The sequence below is a fragment of the Zonotrichia albicollis genome, chromosome 10 (genome assembly GCF_047830755.1).
Source record: "Zonotrichia albicollis isolate bZonAlb1 chromosome 10, bZonAlb1.hap1, whole genome shotgun sequence".
In the NCBI taxonomy this organism is placed as follows: Eukaryota; Metazoa; Chordata; class Aves; order Passeriformes; family Passerellidae; genus Zonotrichia; species Zonotrichia albicollis.
This window is the reverse complement of record NC_133828.1, coordinates 7,124,657-7,139,350: the sequence shown is the minus strand read 5'-3', so window position 1 is coordinate 7,139,350 and position 14,694 is coordinate 7,124,657. Positions and strand designations below refer to the sequence as shown.

Below are 14,694 nucleotides of genomic sequence, written 5' to 3'. Positions count from 1 at the left end.
TGGTGTATTTAAATATTAGGTTTTGGGGAATAGTCAAAAGCAGTTTCTTTTCTCTTTAACTTCTTTTGTTAATCTTCAGGAAACAGTGAGCTGCAAAGGCTGCACTGCCCTCTGCAGAGAGAATCTGTACAGCAGAAAAGTCATGTTCTGGAAAGCTGCACTTGTAAATGCACTCAGTTTAGGATCTAGTAGAGCAGGGTTTGTTATTTTTAGTGAGGAAGGTTGAAAGCTGTACCAAACTGCTGTGAACTCAGGTGTGATGCAGATGACATGCTTTGCTTTTTAGGTATAATATCGAATGTCTCACCATGGAGTCTGCAAACGATATCCTGGTCCCCTCTTTTGATGGAAGGAGGAAGCACTGTGTTTTCCAAGGTGACCTGCTCCTGTTCAGCTGTGCTGGCTCCCACCCTGCCCACAGAAGGATCTGCCCCTGCAGGGACTATATCAAAGGGCAGGTTGCACTCTGCAAGGACTGCCTATAGCAGCAGCAGGGCTGCTCCCAGCTGGGCAAACCAGAGTCCTTTGGAGAGGAGATCCTTAGTACTCCCTGCACTTTGCTCCAGGTTTTCCACTGCAGGCAGAGCTATCATTGCTGGGCAGAATTATCTACTAAGAGAGGAGGGATTAATGATAAACAGCTGTAACTGATCTTTTCTCCCTGTAAGGACATTTGCAGTGTCGCTCTTCAGATTCCTTCAGCTGTTTGCGAAGAGAAGCGAGTCTCGTGTTCGACAGTGATTTGAAGATGACTGCACAGAATAGTTTGTAGAAAATTTCCAGACCCATCAAACTTCTTTTTTTGTTGTTTGGGTGAAGTGTTTTCTATTTTTTTAATGAGTTAGGACATCCCCCATCATGATTAGCTAAAGGATCTCAACTTCATTCCAGTAGAAAATTGAAAAAATTGTGCTTGAGGGAAGGGATGCTGGGGAAGGAGGACTAACATTTTATTCAAGGTGCACTGGTTTGGGTACAGCTTTGGCTTGAATGGCTGCAGAGTGGTTTAGTTCACAAGAACTTGGAATAATGAGAGAGCTCTGTACCCTGCTATTGGGTTATTTGGGCCCAGTTGTTGTTTTGTTTTTTTCCTTTTTTTAAATTAAATATTTGTATACAACAAGGTATTGTCTGCATCACAGCTGCTGCACCAGAGCAGCCTAAGCAGAGTGTCACAAATGAGCAGTTGCCAGTGTGTGACACATCTTGGTGACTGCACAGCTCACTGGGGTTGTGGCATTCCTCAGTGTGGAAAAACTCCAAAAACACCCAACCATGTTTGGAATGGACTCATCACAGTTTACTGGTCCCATTTAGGGAGTAATCCTCAGAATTTGCCCATGCTTCTGTTGTAGTCTGTCTACTAGAAATACTGTGTGAAGCAAAAAGTATCAGCATCATTGGAGCAATATTATCCTTAGAGCCTCAGTTTGCTATGGCTTCCAGTAGTTAAAGTGTTGCTGAATGACATAGAAAGGTTAAACTCAGCTAACTATAATTATTGTATGGTAGAAATGTAAAATGTCTTCACAACTAGCTAGGTTTTTAAAGAGAAATTTTTTTCTGGAGTTCAAGTAAGAGGAGACAAAGAACTGAAAGGAAAAGAATTTATCAGTCCTCTTGGGTTCTTTGATTGTTTTTCTCGTTTTAGGGGGCTGCTTGTTCCTTGTTTCTTCTTCCCTTTTAATCAGGCACACCAATTACAAATTTAGAAGAAAACAAATCAAGAGTTCAGAATTTAAATCAAAATCGGGTTTTGGGGGTTTTTTGAGAAGCAAGTTAACTCCTCTAAATTGCCTTCTTTTCACAGAAGTAATTTTTGTTATTTTCAGCAGGTGACATGCTTGACAGCACCATTTGTAGTCAGGAAGTTACATGTTAAGATTAGTGAGAAGCAAATCTGCAGTCAGAGTCTGCAGGTTTGCAATTTGGACATGCTCTCACCATGCTGGAGTAAAACCCCAAACCAGCACAAATATATTTTTTTTTTTCATAAATATTACCAGGTAGTATGAAAGGCAGAGATGCTTTACATTTTCCTTTCTCAGACATATCTGCTTGGTTCAGATTTTTCTGGTAAGCAGTGTTCTTTATCTGTGTGGGAATATTGATGGATGTGGTGACCTACCAAAGACCAGGCAGGGAGATGCTATTGCACTGTGGATAAATCCTCCAGAACAGTCTATGGTTTAAATTCCAATTTAAAAGCAGTGAATGAGCCTTTTGAAGCATTTGGTTTCCTGCCTCAACACTCCTGACAGTGTTGCCCTGTAACACTCCATAACATCCCTCTGCACAACACAGGGGCTTGTTGAGTATCCAAAAAGGGGCTGTGGGAGCTGTTGAACAGCAGGGTCACCAGGATCTGGGTTTGATGATGTGAAAATCTGCTGTATTTTAGATTAAATTTCCAGAAACAGAACGGCTGGGCTCTCTAATGGGAGGCAAAGTTTTTGTATGAAAAGAAAACAAACACAAACCAGTATGAAAATCCCTCCTGTTGCCACAGCTCAGCATTTGCTTCAGTCAGCACAAATGTAGTTTACCATAGTTTCACTGCCCTGGAAAAGCTGGGGGAGGACAATTGGAAATGGGTCTGAGCAGGCACAACAATTCATTCTGTATTTATATAAAATATCCCCTGCATACCTGTGCTTATTTGTGCAACTAGAAAATGCTGCCTATCACATTGTATGAACTTCCAGCTGGTGCTGAAAGTAAAGGCAAGAGCAGGACTTGTCTTGAGCCTGATGTTTTCCAGGCAGGAATTGATTTTGGACCGGGATATCACAGAATTATGTTGGAAACAAAGATTTGTGCGTGTGCACTTAAAGGATGCAAAGGTGGGTTCTGCTGTAGTGTAATTCTTTGCTGTAAATACATGTTTGCTTGGTTCCCCCTGCTGTAAGGCCCACATGGCAATACATACTGCATTTCATTTTGCCTCGAAACCTTTAAAGATGGGAGGGGTTTGGTATTTGTTATTATAACATTTTCTGGTCTAGTGCTTTGCTCAATGCTAAGTTTGCCTTTACCACAGCAGGGAGAGTTTATTATAAGCTGTTTTTTCATGCTGTAGCACTGTTTCTAGTCTGCTGAACTGAATTGTGCATTCTGGCAAAAATGCAACAGCAGCACCGATGCTGCTTGCGTTTCAGCCAGGGACAGAACATCCAAATTGGCTTCAGTGTCAGTGGTCTCTGATCTTGTTTCCACTGAAATCTCTAGAGAAGACTCATTAATCATGAAGAATAACAAATCAAGACCTACAGCTTCATGTAAAAGGAGACTATCATGAGAACTGTAAGTGCACAGACTCTGCAAGCCTTGCTCACTGAGCTCCACAGCCGCCTTCCCTCGCGCAGTGAGAAATTAGTGAATCCTTCTGCAGATCAACACTCAGGCAAATCCATGTGGGACTAGTGAAGAGTTTGAGTTATTTCCTACAACCTGGTTTAGATATCCACATTTCAGGCTAGGGGGCAGCTTTCTGTCTGAGTTCCATAACTATTTTCTTTCCTAATTGAAAAATAAAGGTGTGTAGTCCTGTTCTTGCACTCAGACAGGGACATCAGAGAGGGGACTGTGCTGCTCTTTTCAGTCTCACAGTAGAGCTTGCAGCTTCCTTTGCTCAGAAGTCAGGTTTTTGCATGACTGCATTTGAATATATTGATCTGCAATTGATGGGGAAAAAAAGTCAAAAGTTGAATACATAAACCATTTTACAAGCTTTTAAACATATCTCTCATATCAAGACATTCTTTGTTTTAAAATTTTGTATTTTTGTATGTGACCTAGTTTTTTTCAAAAATCTTGTTCCTACGGGATTAGAAAACTTGAGAGAAGCATTTACATATTTATTAAAATTAACATAAAAGGCTTGCCTTTGAAAGGTAAAGTTGGTAAATACACACTGTTTAAAAATGCCAATAAAAACCTCATTTATTTCATATATGCAAGTTGATTTGCACATGTATAAATAGAGTTGCTTTTTGCATTTTTTGCTTAGTTTCTATGTTTCTTTTTGTAATTTATAGTTGCAGCAGTGTGTTTGCTTGTTCATATCAGATTATGTTTCTACAAATATTTAATGTTTATGTGCCTTTTTTACTTTCTTTGGGGTTTGGATATGTGTTTGGAATATGGACACTGTCTGAACAATATAATGGAACACTAATTCCAGGTGAATTGTGCTGATGACTCTACAACTTAGTGGTGTGAATTTTGAATGTTTTTAAGTAGTGAAGAAATCTGTTCTAAAACTATATAAGGCTTAAAAAGATAAAAGATACTATAACTTTTAATAATTCCTGCAAAACGTTGCTTCTGCAAGCAGAATGCAATTTAGTGAGAATCTGTGATTTGGCATGAGAGCTCCTGCTGGGACAGGATGTCTGTTCAATGACCAGGGAGCAAAGGAAAGCCATTAACATTCCCCAGGGAGACAATGATAACAGAAAACCTCCAGGAACAGCCAGAGCTGATTTGATGGGCAGGAAAATTGAAGATCCAGAATGAGGTTTGGGAGGTATTGGTTTTTCAGATAAAGGTGTCCCTGCATGGACATACACGGGGCAGTTCCTGGTGCTACCACAGAATATTGGCGTTTTATCACAGCTGATAAAAGCAGCTCTCAGTGTGCGGGGACTGGTCAGCCCATTGCAGGTGGATTTCCTTTTTTATGCTACTACTTTTCTGCAGTAGTGTTTTGCAAAGCAGCTGCTGATCAGATTTCAGTAGGGATGGACTTGCAGCCAGAGCCAGGACTCTGCACCTTCCCAGCTGCACTCTGCTCCAGCTGCTTTGTGTCAGCTTCTGCACCTTGCTGATTATCAAGAATTCAGACTCACTGAAAATTTCTCTTGGTATCACCAGTTCCAAATCAGGCTGTCATTTTGTACCACTGTCCTTTAAAATCCTAGGCAGCATCCTTGGTTTGTCCTTAATACAAAAGCCATTCCCTTCCTCTCTCAGAGTGCATGGCCCATCTGAATTGCAAAGGGATTTCTGAGTTTGCAGCACTGTTCATGTAAACAAAACCCAAATTGCTTTCTCAGGTATGTCTTTTGCTCAGAGTTCATTTCAGGAGCAGATTTTGCCAGTAAAATTAATTAACTGGGATGAGTTGGGCTGGATATAATCTCATCCAAGCCTCATTAACTTAGTGACTCCCCCTGGCTTCAGTGATAGCACAACTCCTCCATAATGTTTCTTAAAATTAAAGAATCAACCCTCCCTTTTTAATAAGTGTAAAGCACTGTACCTTAAATGATAAAGACCAAACACTTCCAGGGCATATTATTCACATATCAGCTACCAGTTTTTCTTGCTGTCACAAAATACATCAACTCTGACTAAGTTGATGTTACTGATTAATTATTAAGGTATATCAGTTGAAAACGTGGTTAAATTGCTGTTCAGTCAACAGTTGGGACTCTGAGGGATAGAATTTTTTTATTGTTTATTTTTAGAGAGACCAGGAGTTATCAGTTTCTGATTTCCCAGTCTTTTTTCCAAGGGTGCTAACATTTGGCATGGCTGTTTCCTTGTGATGTTTGTCCTGCAGCTGCTATGCCTTCAACTTCTCATTTGTGATCTCTTCCCATCTCCTTTGGCCCCATTGTTGAAGGAATTGCTGTAAACTCCAGGAGAACAATGCACTGACAGATGTGTTTTCATTGGAGCTGAAATGGCCAGGCACATAGAGGATTTTATTGAGATCTGCTTTAATAATATTGCTGTGAATGTAACATCAAAACACACCATTTTATGGGCAGTGACTTAAATCTCATCCACACATTTTCAAGCAGTTCTGTAGGGTTTTTTTAAAAATTAGTTTGTAACTTCCAAATATAATTATATTTAAATGGAATGTGTAAACAGCAACTCCATGTATCAAGTGTAAAATGTTTAATGTAGGAATGTGTTGAAAATAGCAGAGGCTGGACCCCAGAGTGCCTCAGGTGTGAGGCACCATTCGTTGTTCCTTCTTCCTGGAAAAGCAACAGAGAGCAACCACTGCTGATGTGCCTTGCACCTGGGTCCTGTTCATTTTCAACAGTGTCATCCTTTGCATATTCATGTAATTAGAACACATAAAAGTGTGTTTTAATTCAGCAGACCTCTCTCAAGAGCACTAAGCCACTTCTTTATTAAATGAGTAAATAAAACCAGGTCCTCAAAGTTTTGATAAAATGAGTAATAACTTCACCCTCAACATACAGAAACTGCTTTAAAAAATCAATTGTGCTCAAGTGATTGAAACCCTTCTCTCTGCTGGGCAGTTCAGTGCAGGTGCAATTTACTGAAGTGAGCTGTGCATGGACCAGAATTTGTCACCTCGTGTAAGGGCTCACAGAACTGAAGCATTGAGGACCCTGCTGTCCCCATGGCCACCAAAGCACATCTGTATTGTCACTGCAAACACAGCCCTGGGTCCTGCAGGAGCCAGCAAATCCTTTAAGGAGAGCATGTAAATAATGCCTGGCATTTCCTGGAGCCATCCAGGGCATCAAGTGCATGAAACACGACCTGGCCTGGCTCAGGCTCCAGCAGCTGCAAAGTAGTTTGAAGTATCAAATAGGCACATGATAAATCAAGTTAAATTGCTGTCTGAAGGCTGTTAATTTTAATGGTGTAATACCCAGAACTAATTTATGTTCATTATCAGGTTTGTTGCAGTACAGTGACAGTGAAAAATAGTTTTAAGGAGTCATGGGTTTAATTTGGTTTTTGCAAGGAATGCGGGGCAGGAGGAGGAGGAAATGGCAGTTTTTACCAAAGGAAAAAAGAGAATAAATTTTGTGAGAAAAGTTACCCTGAAGATTCTAAGAGAGCCAAAAGAAAAATATCGGGGAATATTTACAAAGCTAATTTGGGCTTGGACACTTTGATCCCCCTGAGCTTGGTGAGCTGCCTACTGCAGGGGGATTCTCCAGAGTGCTGTTTGAGGCAGCTCTTTGGGTTCTGGTCTCATCATTCCCTGCAGGAGTCTCCCTCCTCATGGGTGAAGAGGGTCAGAGTCTGAATAAGCCCTGTGGCAGTGTAAATTTGGAAAAAACCCTATTGAAATCACTGGAAGTAAAATATTGCTTTTTGCCAACAATAATGTGGAGTCCATGAGGGGTTTAAATGGACACAAGAACTTCAGGATCAGGCTGGTACTATGGGGTGTTTGGTTTGAATTCTCCCCTAATAGGTGAATCCTTTGTTTTATTTCAGTGATTGTGTTCCACTATATTATGTTCAAGCAGTTGGATTCAAACAGAACAGAACGCAGTGGTTCATATACTGCCAAGTTCCTGGGGTTCAATAGGATGGGATTTTTTTTTAATTTTTTTTTTTTAGAACAGTAAATGTCTGTACCTTAATGGCATAGAAAAATGCTTTGTTTTCACTGTTGTAGAAAAAAAACTAGGGAGAATTTATTTTTCAATAAACTTTTTTCTTGTGTGATTTGGATTTATGATTGCTTTGTGCTTAAATGGGAATGCCACGAGCTGCCTTTTATCCCAAACTGCATTTCTGGGGCTTCTTCCAGCTCTGCAGCTGGGTGTTTCTGCTGCTGCCCCACCTGTGCACAGGTAAGTCCCACACCACAGCCAGCAGAACATCAGGTGGGTAATGAACTGTTTGCTTTGTTTTGTTTTAAACCTGGGTTATAAAAATTGGATAATAGGTTACATCAGGCCTCCTCTCAGGAGGCAGCTTTGTCACAGCAGTACTTAGAAATTCCTGCTTTCCTATAAATTTACAGCACACTCAGTTACAGCACACACTGAATTTACAGCACACTGTAAATTTGGGAGAAAGGGAAAGTGAGACTGGGATTGCACAGTGGCTCTCAGGCCTGCAAGGCCTACTGGCACAATCACTGTGGAGCTGAAAGATGGAGCTGCACTGTGGTAAAAAACAGCTTTAGAGAGCATTCTCCTACAGGATCCAATTTAATATGCGAAGCACTCAGGAATGAAACATTTGCATGAGGAAAAAGGGCTCGGGCATGAAGCTTTGGCCCACGTGGGGTTGGGGTGTACATTCAGTGCCCTCAAGAGGTGCCACATGAAATCACCCTGGCAGCTCTGCACAAATACAAATGTCGAGGCTGAAACTTCTCCAGGGGAGCTGCCAGGGTATGTCAGTGGCACCCATTCTGCTGACAGGCCTTTTCTGCCCACCTCAGGGTTTGTTAGCCCTGCCAAGAGTGAGGGAAGGGCTCTCTGTTGTCAGCTGCTGGGAATGGGGAGAGGTTTTGGTGGAGGCATCCAAGAGTAATAGAGCAATTAATGCAGGAGCAGTATGCAGTGGAAAAAATAATAGTTAAAAAAAAAAAAAAGAAAAGACAGCTCTTTATCTGTTTAAAAATGTCCTTTTGTATTAAAAAAAAAAGAAAAACAACAACTAAAAACACAACTATACTGGAGAGAAGCAACAGCTTATTTTTTTCAGCATTACCCTTTTTTTAAGTTTGTTGAGGTTTGTTTTTAATGTGGCCACACATAAGTGAGTACTGTAGAATCAGAAGAGTACAGAAGTCAGTAACTATCAGCTTGTATTGTCCCTCTCCTGATTAATGACACACACCCTGGTAAGCAAGAGCATAAATGAAGATGTCAAACAGATGTCTGCGGGCTGGTGGGTTTGGATTTCCACTTGGCCAGTCCCTTCACTGGGGAGTTCTGTGCATTATGGCTACAGAGGGTGGTTTTTCCACTGTGCAGTTCTGTTGCAAGAGCTTTTTATGGCTGTTTCAGTGAGAAAAATTATGTGAATATCCTTCACCACTTGCCCCTTTTTATGGTCCTTGGCATACTTCCCCTTGGACTAAATTGGGTGAAAATGTTGTTGGTTCTGTGTTGCTATTCAACATACCACAATTTCCAAATGTTTCCTACCATCAAAATGAATTAGTGGAGGACACTGCTCATTCAGGCTCTTGTTCTGCTTATTTTTGGAAACATTTTCCTTCCTGTTTCATTCCCTTAATTGTTGTTCAGATTTGACATCTAAAAAGCTGAAGAGACATCTGTAAAATGGTGAGCAGCTAGAGTTAGATGTGGGCTGTGTTACAGTCACATAATGGAAAAAAAAATCTATGAAAATTGGAACTTGGAATAAAAACTACACCATGCAGCTGTATTGGAAAGCTCCTTTGGGGGAGCTTAAATACTGGATACTTCAACTCTCACATGCTTAGACTGGGTTTAGTCAAACTCCAGCTGGTAGAGAGTCCACAGATGGAAATGTTTTGCTGGGACTTTGTGCTGCTCTCTCAAAACACTTCCCCTCAGTGTGCAAGAGCTGGAGCACCCGCTCTGCTCCCTCACACTCCCCTTATTTGTGTTTATGTTTGTCAGGACTTGTTATTTTATTTTATTTATAGTGGAGATTGCATTTAGCTGAAATCTAGGTAGTAAATCCTTGTAGCAAAAAACCTGGGCCCAGTTTGCAGGGAACAGACTGCAGCTGTTTGGTCTCACCGTGTGTCCTGCCTTGCTTGGGAGCCTTGGCTCAGGGGTCCTTGCTCCTGCAGGACCTCAGGAAGCTCTGCCTGGCTGAAGACATCTGCTTGTGAGGAGAGACACATCAAAGCAAACCAGTGCTGCACAAAAAGGCTGAAAGAGTAAAAACTCCAAAGAAAATGGACCAAGGTGAGAGCCTTTGGTGGCTCAGCACGTAACAGGTGGTGATTCCATTGAAAGTACAGGGGCTCTTCAAGGGGAGCTGCCAAATCCCTAGAACACCCTCCTGGCTTTAATTCCATCCTCACCTCCTCAGGAGGGTGGAACTGGTGTGATCAGCCTCAGCTGTGCTGCAGGCTTGGGTTCTGCCCAGGAATAGGAGGTTGGCATTGTCACTTGTCCTGTTTAACAGGAGTTGCCTCCACTCCTTGCTCAGGTGAGGGATGAAAATAACCCCTACAGCCTGAGTCAGGTGAAGTCAGAAGGGTGCTGGGTTTGGTGCCAAAAGGGGGTGCTGACAAAATGGGACATTTCCCAGTTACTTGCACAACTAACATGGAAGAAAATGCACTTTGAGCCTGCCTGCAGCTGGATGGTGGTGCTGGAGTCAGCCCTGAGGACCTGAGCTCTGAACTTCCCTTCTCCTGCAGCTCCTGGTGAGTGGGCTGGAGGCTTGGGGGCAGCTGATCCCTCTGAACAGGGAAAAGCAGGAACTGCCCAGTGCTATCCCCAATACCGATCCCCTGGCTGAAGGGAAACCAGCAGCTCCCAGCCTTGGGGGAACAGCAGAGGGAAACATCCCTGGCTGCTCTGTTACTGCATTAATTATGCTCTCACATTGCATAACCTGGCCCCACGTGCCAGGCCACAGGAATGTGTTTTTGTGTCCTGCTCCTGAGCAGTTCCTGGTCCTGGATGAACACAGCCAGAGGCGCAGGGATGGCTCTGTCACAGCTCCTCTCGGTGGCAGCACACCCAGCCCAGGCAGAGAGGTGAGAAATCACTGCCAGCACAGCAGAACTGTGTGGAACCCCTGTGAGAAGCATCTACACAAATCCATGAATGCCAGGGATAATCTCTGTTCAAGGAGCTTCCTCAGCTCTTTATTTGACTGCCAAGGAAAATGTGTTGTCAGATTGGGAACAAACATTCCTGGTCTGCATATTATTAAAGTTTAATAGAGGGACTGGATGACCTCGAGCTAGATGACCTTTAAAGATCCCTCCCACCCCAAACTATTCTATTAATCCTTGTCCTGTGACCCAGCATCTCCATGAGCTGGCCCACAAAAAAGAATGCCAGAAATGCCTTCACTTTTTCCCAGGCAGCTGGGACTGCAGAAATGCAAGTGGTATTAGCAGTGGTGAGCACCTTTGTGGTGCATTCCCAGCTGCAGGTGTACCTACAGCTGAATTTGCCACATCTGAGGAGCTTCTTGTCTGGGATCTTTGCTTCAGGTCCATTCCTGGAACTTCGGGAGATTCGTTTGAGGCTCTTTTTCCACCATGGTTGGATGATGCTTATTTATGGCCTGCCTACTACAGCAAGAAGCAAAATGGAATAAATCAGCAGCAGATGTTAGTCTGGTGATTTTTTAAATGACAATCAAGATGCAAAAAATTCTGGCTTTTAGCTAAAAGTGAACATTATCATTTCCCATGCCTACCTGGTGTGTGTGGGTCATGGCTGGGGATTCGAGATTGCAGCTCCTGTAATCCTGACAGAGTTTTTGAGCTCCTTTCCCTGCTGAACAATATGGCCAGATTCAAAGCATCTGCTCAGTGTCACAGTCACTTTCAGAGATTAATTTGCAATTCTGAGCTTGGCCAGACTTTAATAAGTGTCAGTTTGCAGGCTCATTCTGGCCAGTGCTGTTCCTTGTGTGAGCACTGAGGCTCCTTCCTCGCACCCTGAGCACAACAAAGAGCCCCCGGCAGTGCTGAGGCTGCTGTGATCACCAGGCAGGTTATTAAGGTGGCCAGTGCCAAGTTTCAGGTGATTAGTCCCAGTGCTTTTGAGCTGTTGCAGCTTTTGAAAAGTCCACCTTCCCTCAGCCTAGCTAGAAGCAAACCTGCCATTTCATAGTCAGAAAAAATCAACAGGCACTGACATTTAATAAAGAAAGCTCATATAGGAACTGTTCCCTCTGAGGTGGCTGGCTCGAGCAGTGTCACAGGAGATGGATGAGCAGTTATTTTCTCTGCTATTGTCACACAGAGTCTCCTTGATGCCAGCTGGCTTTATCACCATTTCTGAGAATCTTTTTTTCCTGGATTTTACCAAGTATCACAAGGATTTCTGTTATTTTCTTGCATTTACCAGCAATGCCTTGAAACACCTGTGGTAACTGAAAACTCTGTGCAAGTGGTTTAAATTAATCTGATAAGAGTATGATTAACTTGTTTAACCACATATCCTTTTCAGGTGTCTGCACTTAGAAACATCCTCAGAGCATTCCAGAGCTCCAGAAGGAAGTGGGAAACTTCATTAACTGAGTGTTTAACCTTCCTTTGTGCATGAGCAGCACATCTGTGCTGCTGTCTACACTCAGCATTCTAACAGAACTATTTAATGTTTCAGCTGGGTGTCGGCTTGAGTGTCCTGCATACTTTCAGTGGTTTAGGACTTTGGTGTGGCAAAGGTCATACCAGGAGCTCACCATCATGTCCCTGCTCAGGTTTCTGCAGCAATGGGCACAAACAGGCTGCTGGACTGCAGCCCTGGGGAGCAGCACTTCTGTAGTTCTCAAGTGTCATTCTCAAAATTCTCTGTGGGACTGAGTGGGAATAAAGCCCTCAGGGAAGTGGAAAAGGGTAAACAGTATCAAGAAAACTAACAAACTCATGAAATGCCTAATATTGCCCTGGCTCTGTGGTTCTGAGGCTGAAGATGCCTGACAAACACTGTTAACACCAGCTCACAGCTCCCTTCATGGAACAGGTGTGAGAGAAAAACATAATGGGAGAAGCCCAAGGGTCTTGTGGTGGCATTTGATATTTAAAAATCCACCTGTGCTGAGTACAGTGAGCAGTCCTACACTTTCCATTCCTTCTGGAGTCCTTGCTGAACACTCCTCTGAAGTAGCTCCTTTGTCACCTCACAGCTGGGTGACACCATCCTGTGACAGCAAGGCACAAGCAGAATCAGCACTGATAGCACCACTTTGCATACAAACACAAACTTAATTGATCCAAAACATGTGAAAATAAATGATAGCAGCAGGGCAAGCCTCATTTTGCCATAAGGAATTCTGTATCAAGGCATGCTCTCTTTCCAATATTGTCACTCTCATATGGGTACTGCCAGGTCAGAGAAACCACTGGGGGGATCTCTCCCAACATATATTAGTGGGAGTTGGCTTTTAGTGGGCTGGTACTAGAGATCCTTAAGGACCTGGTCAAGTCACAGATGATGGGAAATGCAGTTTTAACATCACACCTATGAAAAAAAAAACAGTGTCTCCACTGTACATCCCTCACTGATCACTCTAGTTGTACATCTACTCTCATATCTGTAGGCTTTTGTTATGTACTAGAAATGGGCATTTCTAGCTACTCACCTACTTACCATGGTCTTATTCCAACTCTACAGTGGTCTGTCCTATTTTTTATTCACCTGTGATAAACAGAAGCAATAACACTGATTCTCTGTAGTGAAAACTGACCTGGAATACATCAAATAAAGGGAAAATGGCTATAGCCAGAGAATCCAGTTTAATAGCTGCTATACAGGAAGACTTTGTTCTATGATACATTCTGGAAATAGTTTTCAAATGTTACTTACAGATACTGTATAAAATAGATACCAGTTTTATTGATTATACATCAAGACTCTTTCATCATTTAACCTGCTATTAAGTAATATATAAGATGTGTGGTGGAAAGTGAGCAACACTTTACAGGACAATCTAAACCTAATAAATAGATCTGTATCTCACCATGAGATTGAGCCACTGCTGTGCCTTTGTCAGACTACAGAGCAACCACAATGTCACACACGCTGCTACAGCTGCAGATGGTAAAATTGGAGATGAAAATCCCATTCCTTGAGCAGGTCCTCTTCCCTGCATGACTTTTTTGGCTTTGGTCTGTACAGTAACACTGTGTGTGCTTGTTTGGTCCATGCAAAGCTATGAACAGTGTCTCATTAAGAAAAAATAGAATTGAAATTGAAGAGGTATCATTTCAGTTAATTTGGGGATAAAATGCAGAATCTCTCTGATCACAGGAAGGGCAGTGCCTGCTCTTTCTGGGTGTCTATTTCAACAAGAGGGTGGAAGTAGCTACTGAGGTGTTTTAAGCAACACAGCTCTTGGTGTCCAGACTCTATGTAAGACACTCTTAGTAGAAGAGGTTAGCAAGGATTGTACTCCTGTTTGTTACAGCATGTGTTTGGGAAAATACAGGCCAGGGGAGGAAAAAAATTTAAAACTCAAATCTGAAACTGGCACTTCTTTACCCACAGGCTTACCACACCATTGAGAACACTTTCACTCTGGAATATACAACATGGCAGCTGGGTTCAAGCTGCAAACTGCATGTTTTCTATTGTCACAGGAATCAATAGCATACTGGAAATAAATAAGGAAATAATAAAAAAAAAAAACGCTGCGGTTTGGCTGAATCGCAAGCAGTGTGCACAATATGCCAGATTTACAGAGAGATTTCCCATTCAAACAAACTTCAACAGAAACAGACCACGGGGGAACAAACTGCATGTGCAGGAAAATACCATTGGCACCACTTGCCAGGACTTGCTGTGGCTTTACAGTCCTTGCAGGGAGAGGGCAGCACCTTCACTCGAACATCTCGTAGTGCCGCGTCTGCCTCACCCGGGGCACCATGTCCATGAGCAGCCTGCAGGGACAGCACCGGGGTCAGCTGGAATAAATACAGCTGGGGCAAATAAAACCCGAAAGCTTACAGGGTATTAAGAAAACACCAAAAGTTAACCTATGGGTAATATAATGTATTGTAATGTAATGTAATGTAATATCACGTAATATAATATAATAATTATGTGTTAAACTATATATAATATTATCCTATATTTAATAAATCACATATAATATATATGATATATCATATGTCATATAATGTTGTATGATATATCATTATAAAATATATAATAATAGTAATATAATATCTATTAAATATACATTAATATATAATAAATATTATATTTTCATATATAATATATAATATATTATTTTGAATATATAGTATAAAAATAT

At 42.0% G+C, this 14,694-nt stretch overlaps 2 protein-coding genes across 9 annotated transcripts in view; one reads left to right on the top strand and one right to left on the bottom strand.

Annotated features, from left to right (window-relative positions):
• The window catches only part of MGAT5 (alpha-1,6-mannosylglycoprotein 6-beta-N-acetylglucosaminyltransferase), a 111,901-nt gene extending 104,440 nt beyond the window's left edge, over positions 1-7,461 (top strand). For all 7 annotated transcript variants that reach the window (XM_074547924.1, XM_074547921.1, XM_074547923.1 and 4 more), the window contains one exon: positions 287-7,461. In XM_074547924.1, coding sequence (XP_074404025.1) covers positions 287-485 — 199 coding nt within the window. In that variant the 3' untranslated portion in view covers positions 486-7,461. The remainder of the gene's footprint in view (positions 1-286) is intronic.
• The window catches only part of TMEM163 (transmembrane protein 163), a 92,632-nt gene continuing 85,235 nt past the window's right edge, over positions 7,298-14,694 (bottom strand). For both annotated transcript variants that reach the window (XM_026793963.2, XM_005487916.4), the window contains one exon: positions 7,298-14,317. In XM_026793963.2, coding sequence (XP_026649764.1) covers positions 14,257-14,317 — 61 coding nt within the window. In that variant the 3' untranslated portion in view covers positions 7,298-14,256. The remainder of the gene's footprint in view (positions 14,318-14,694) is intronic.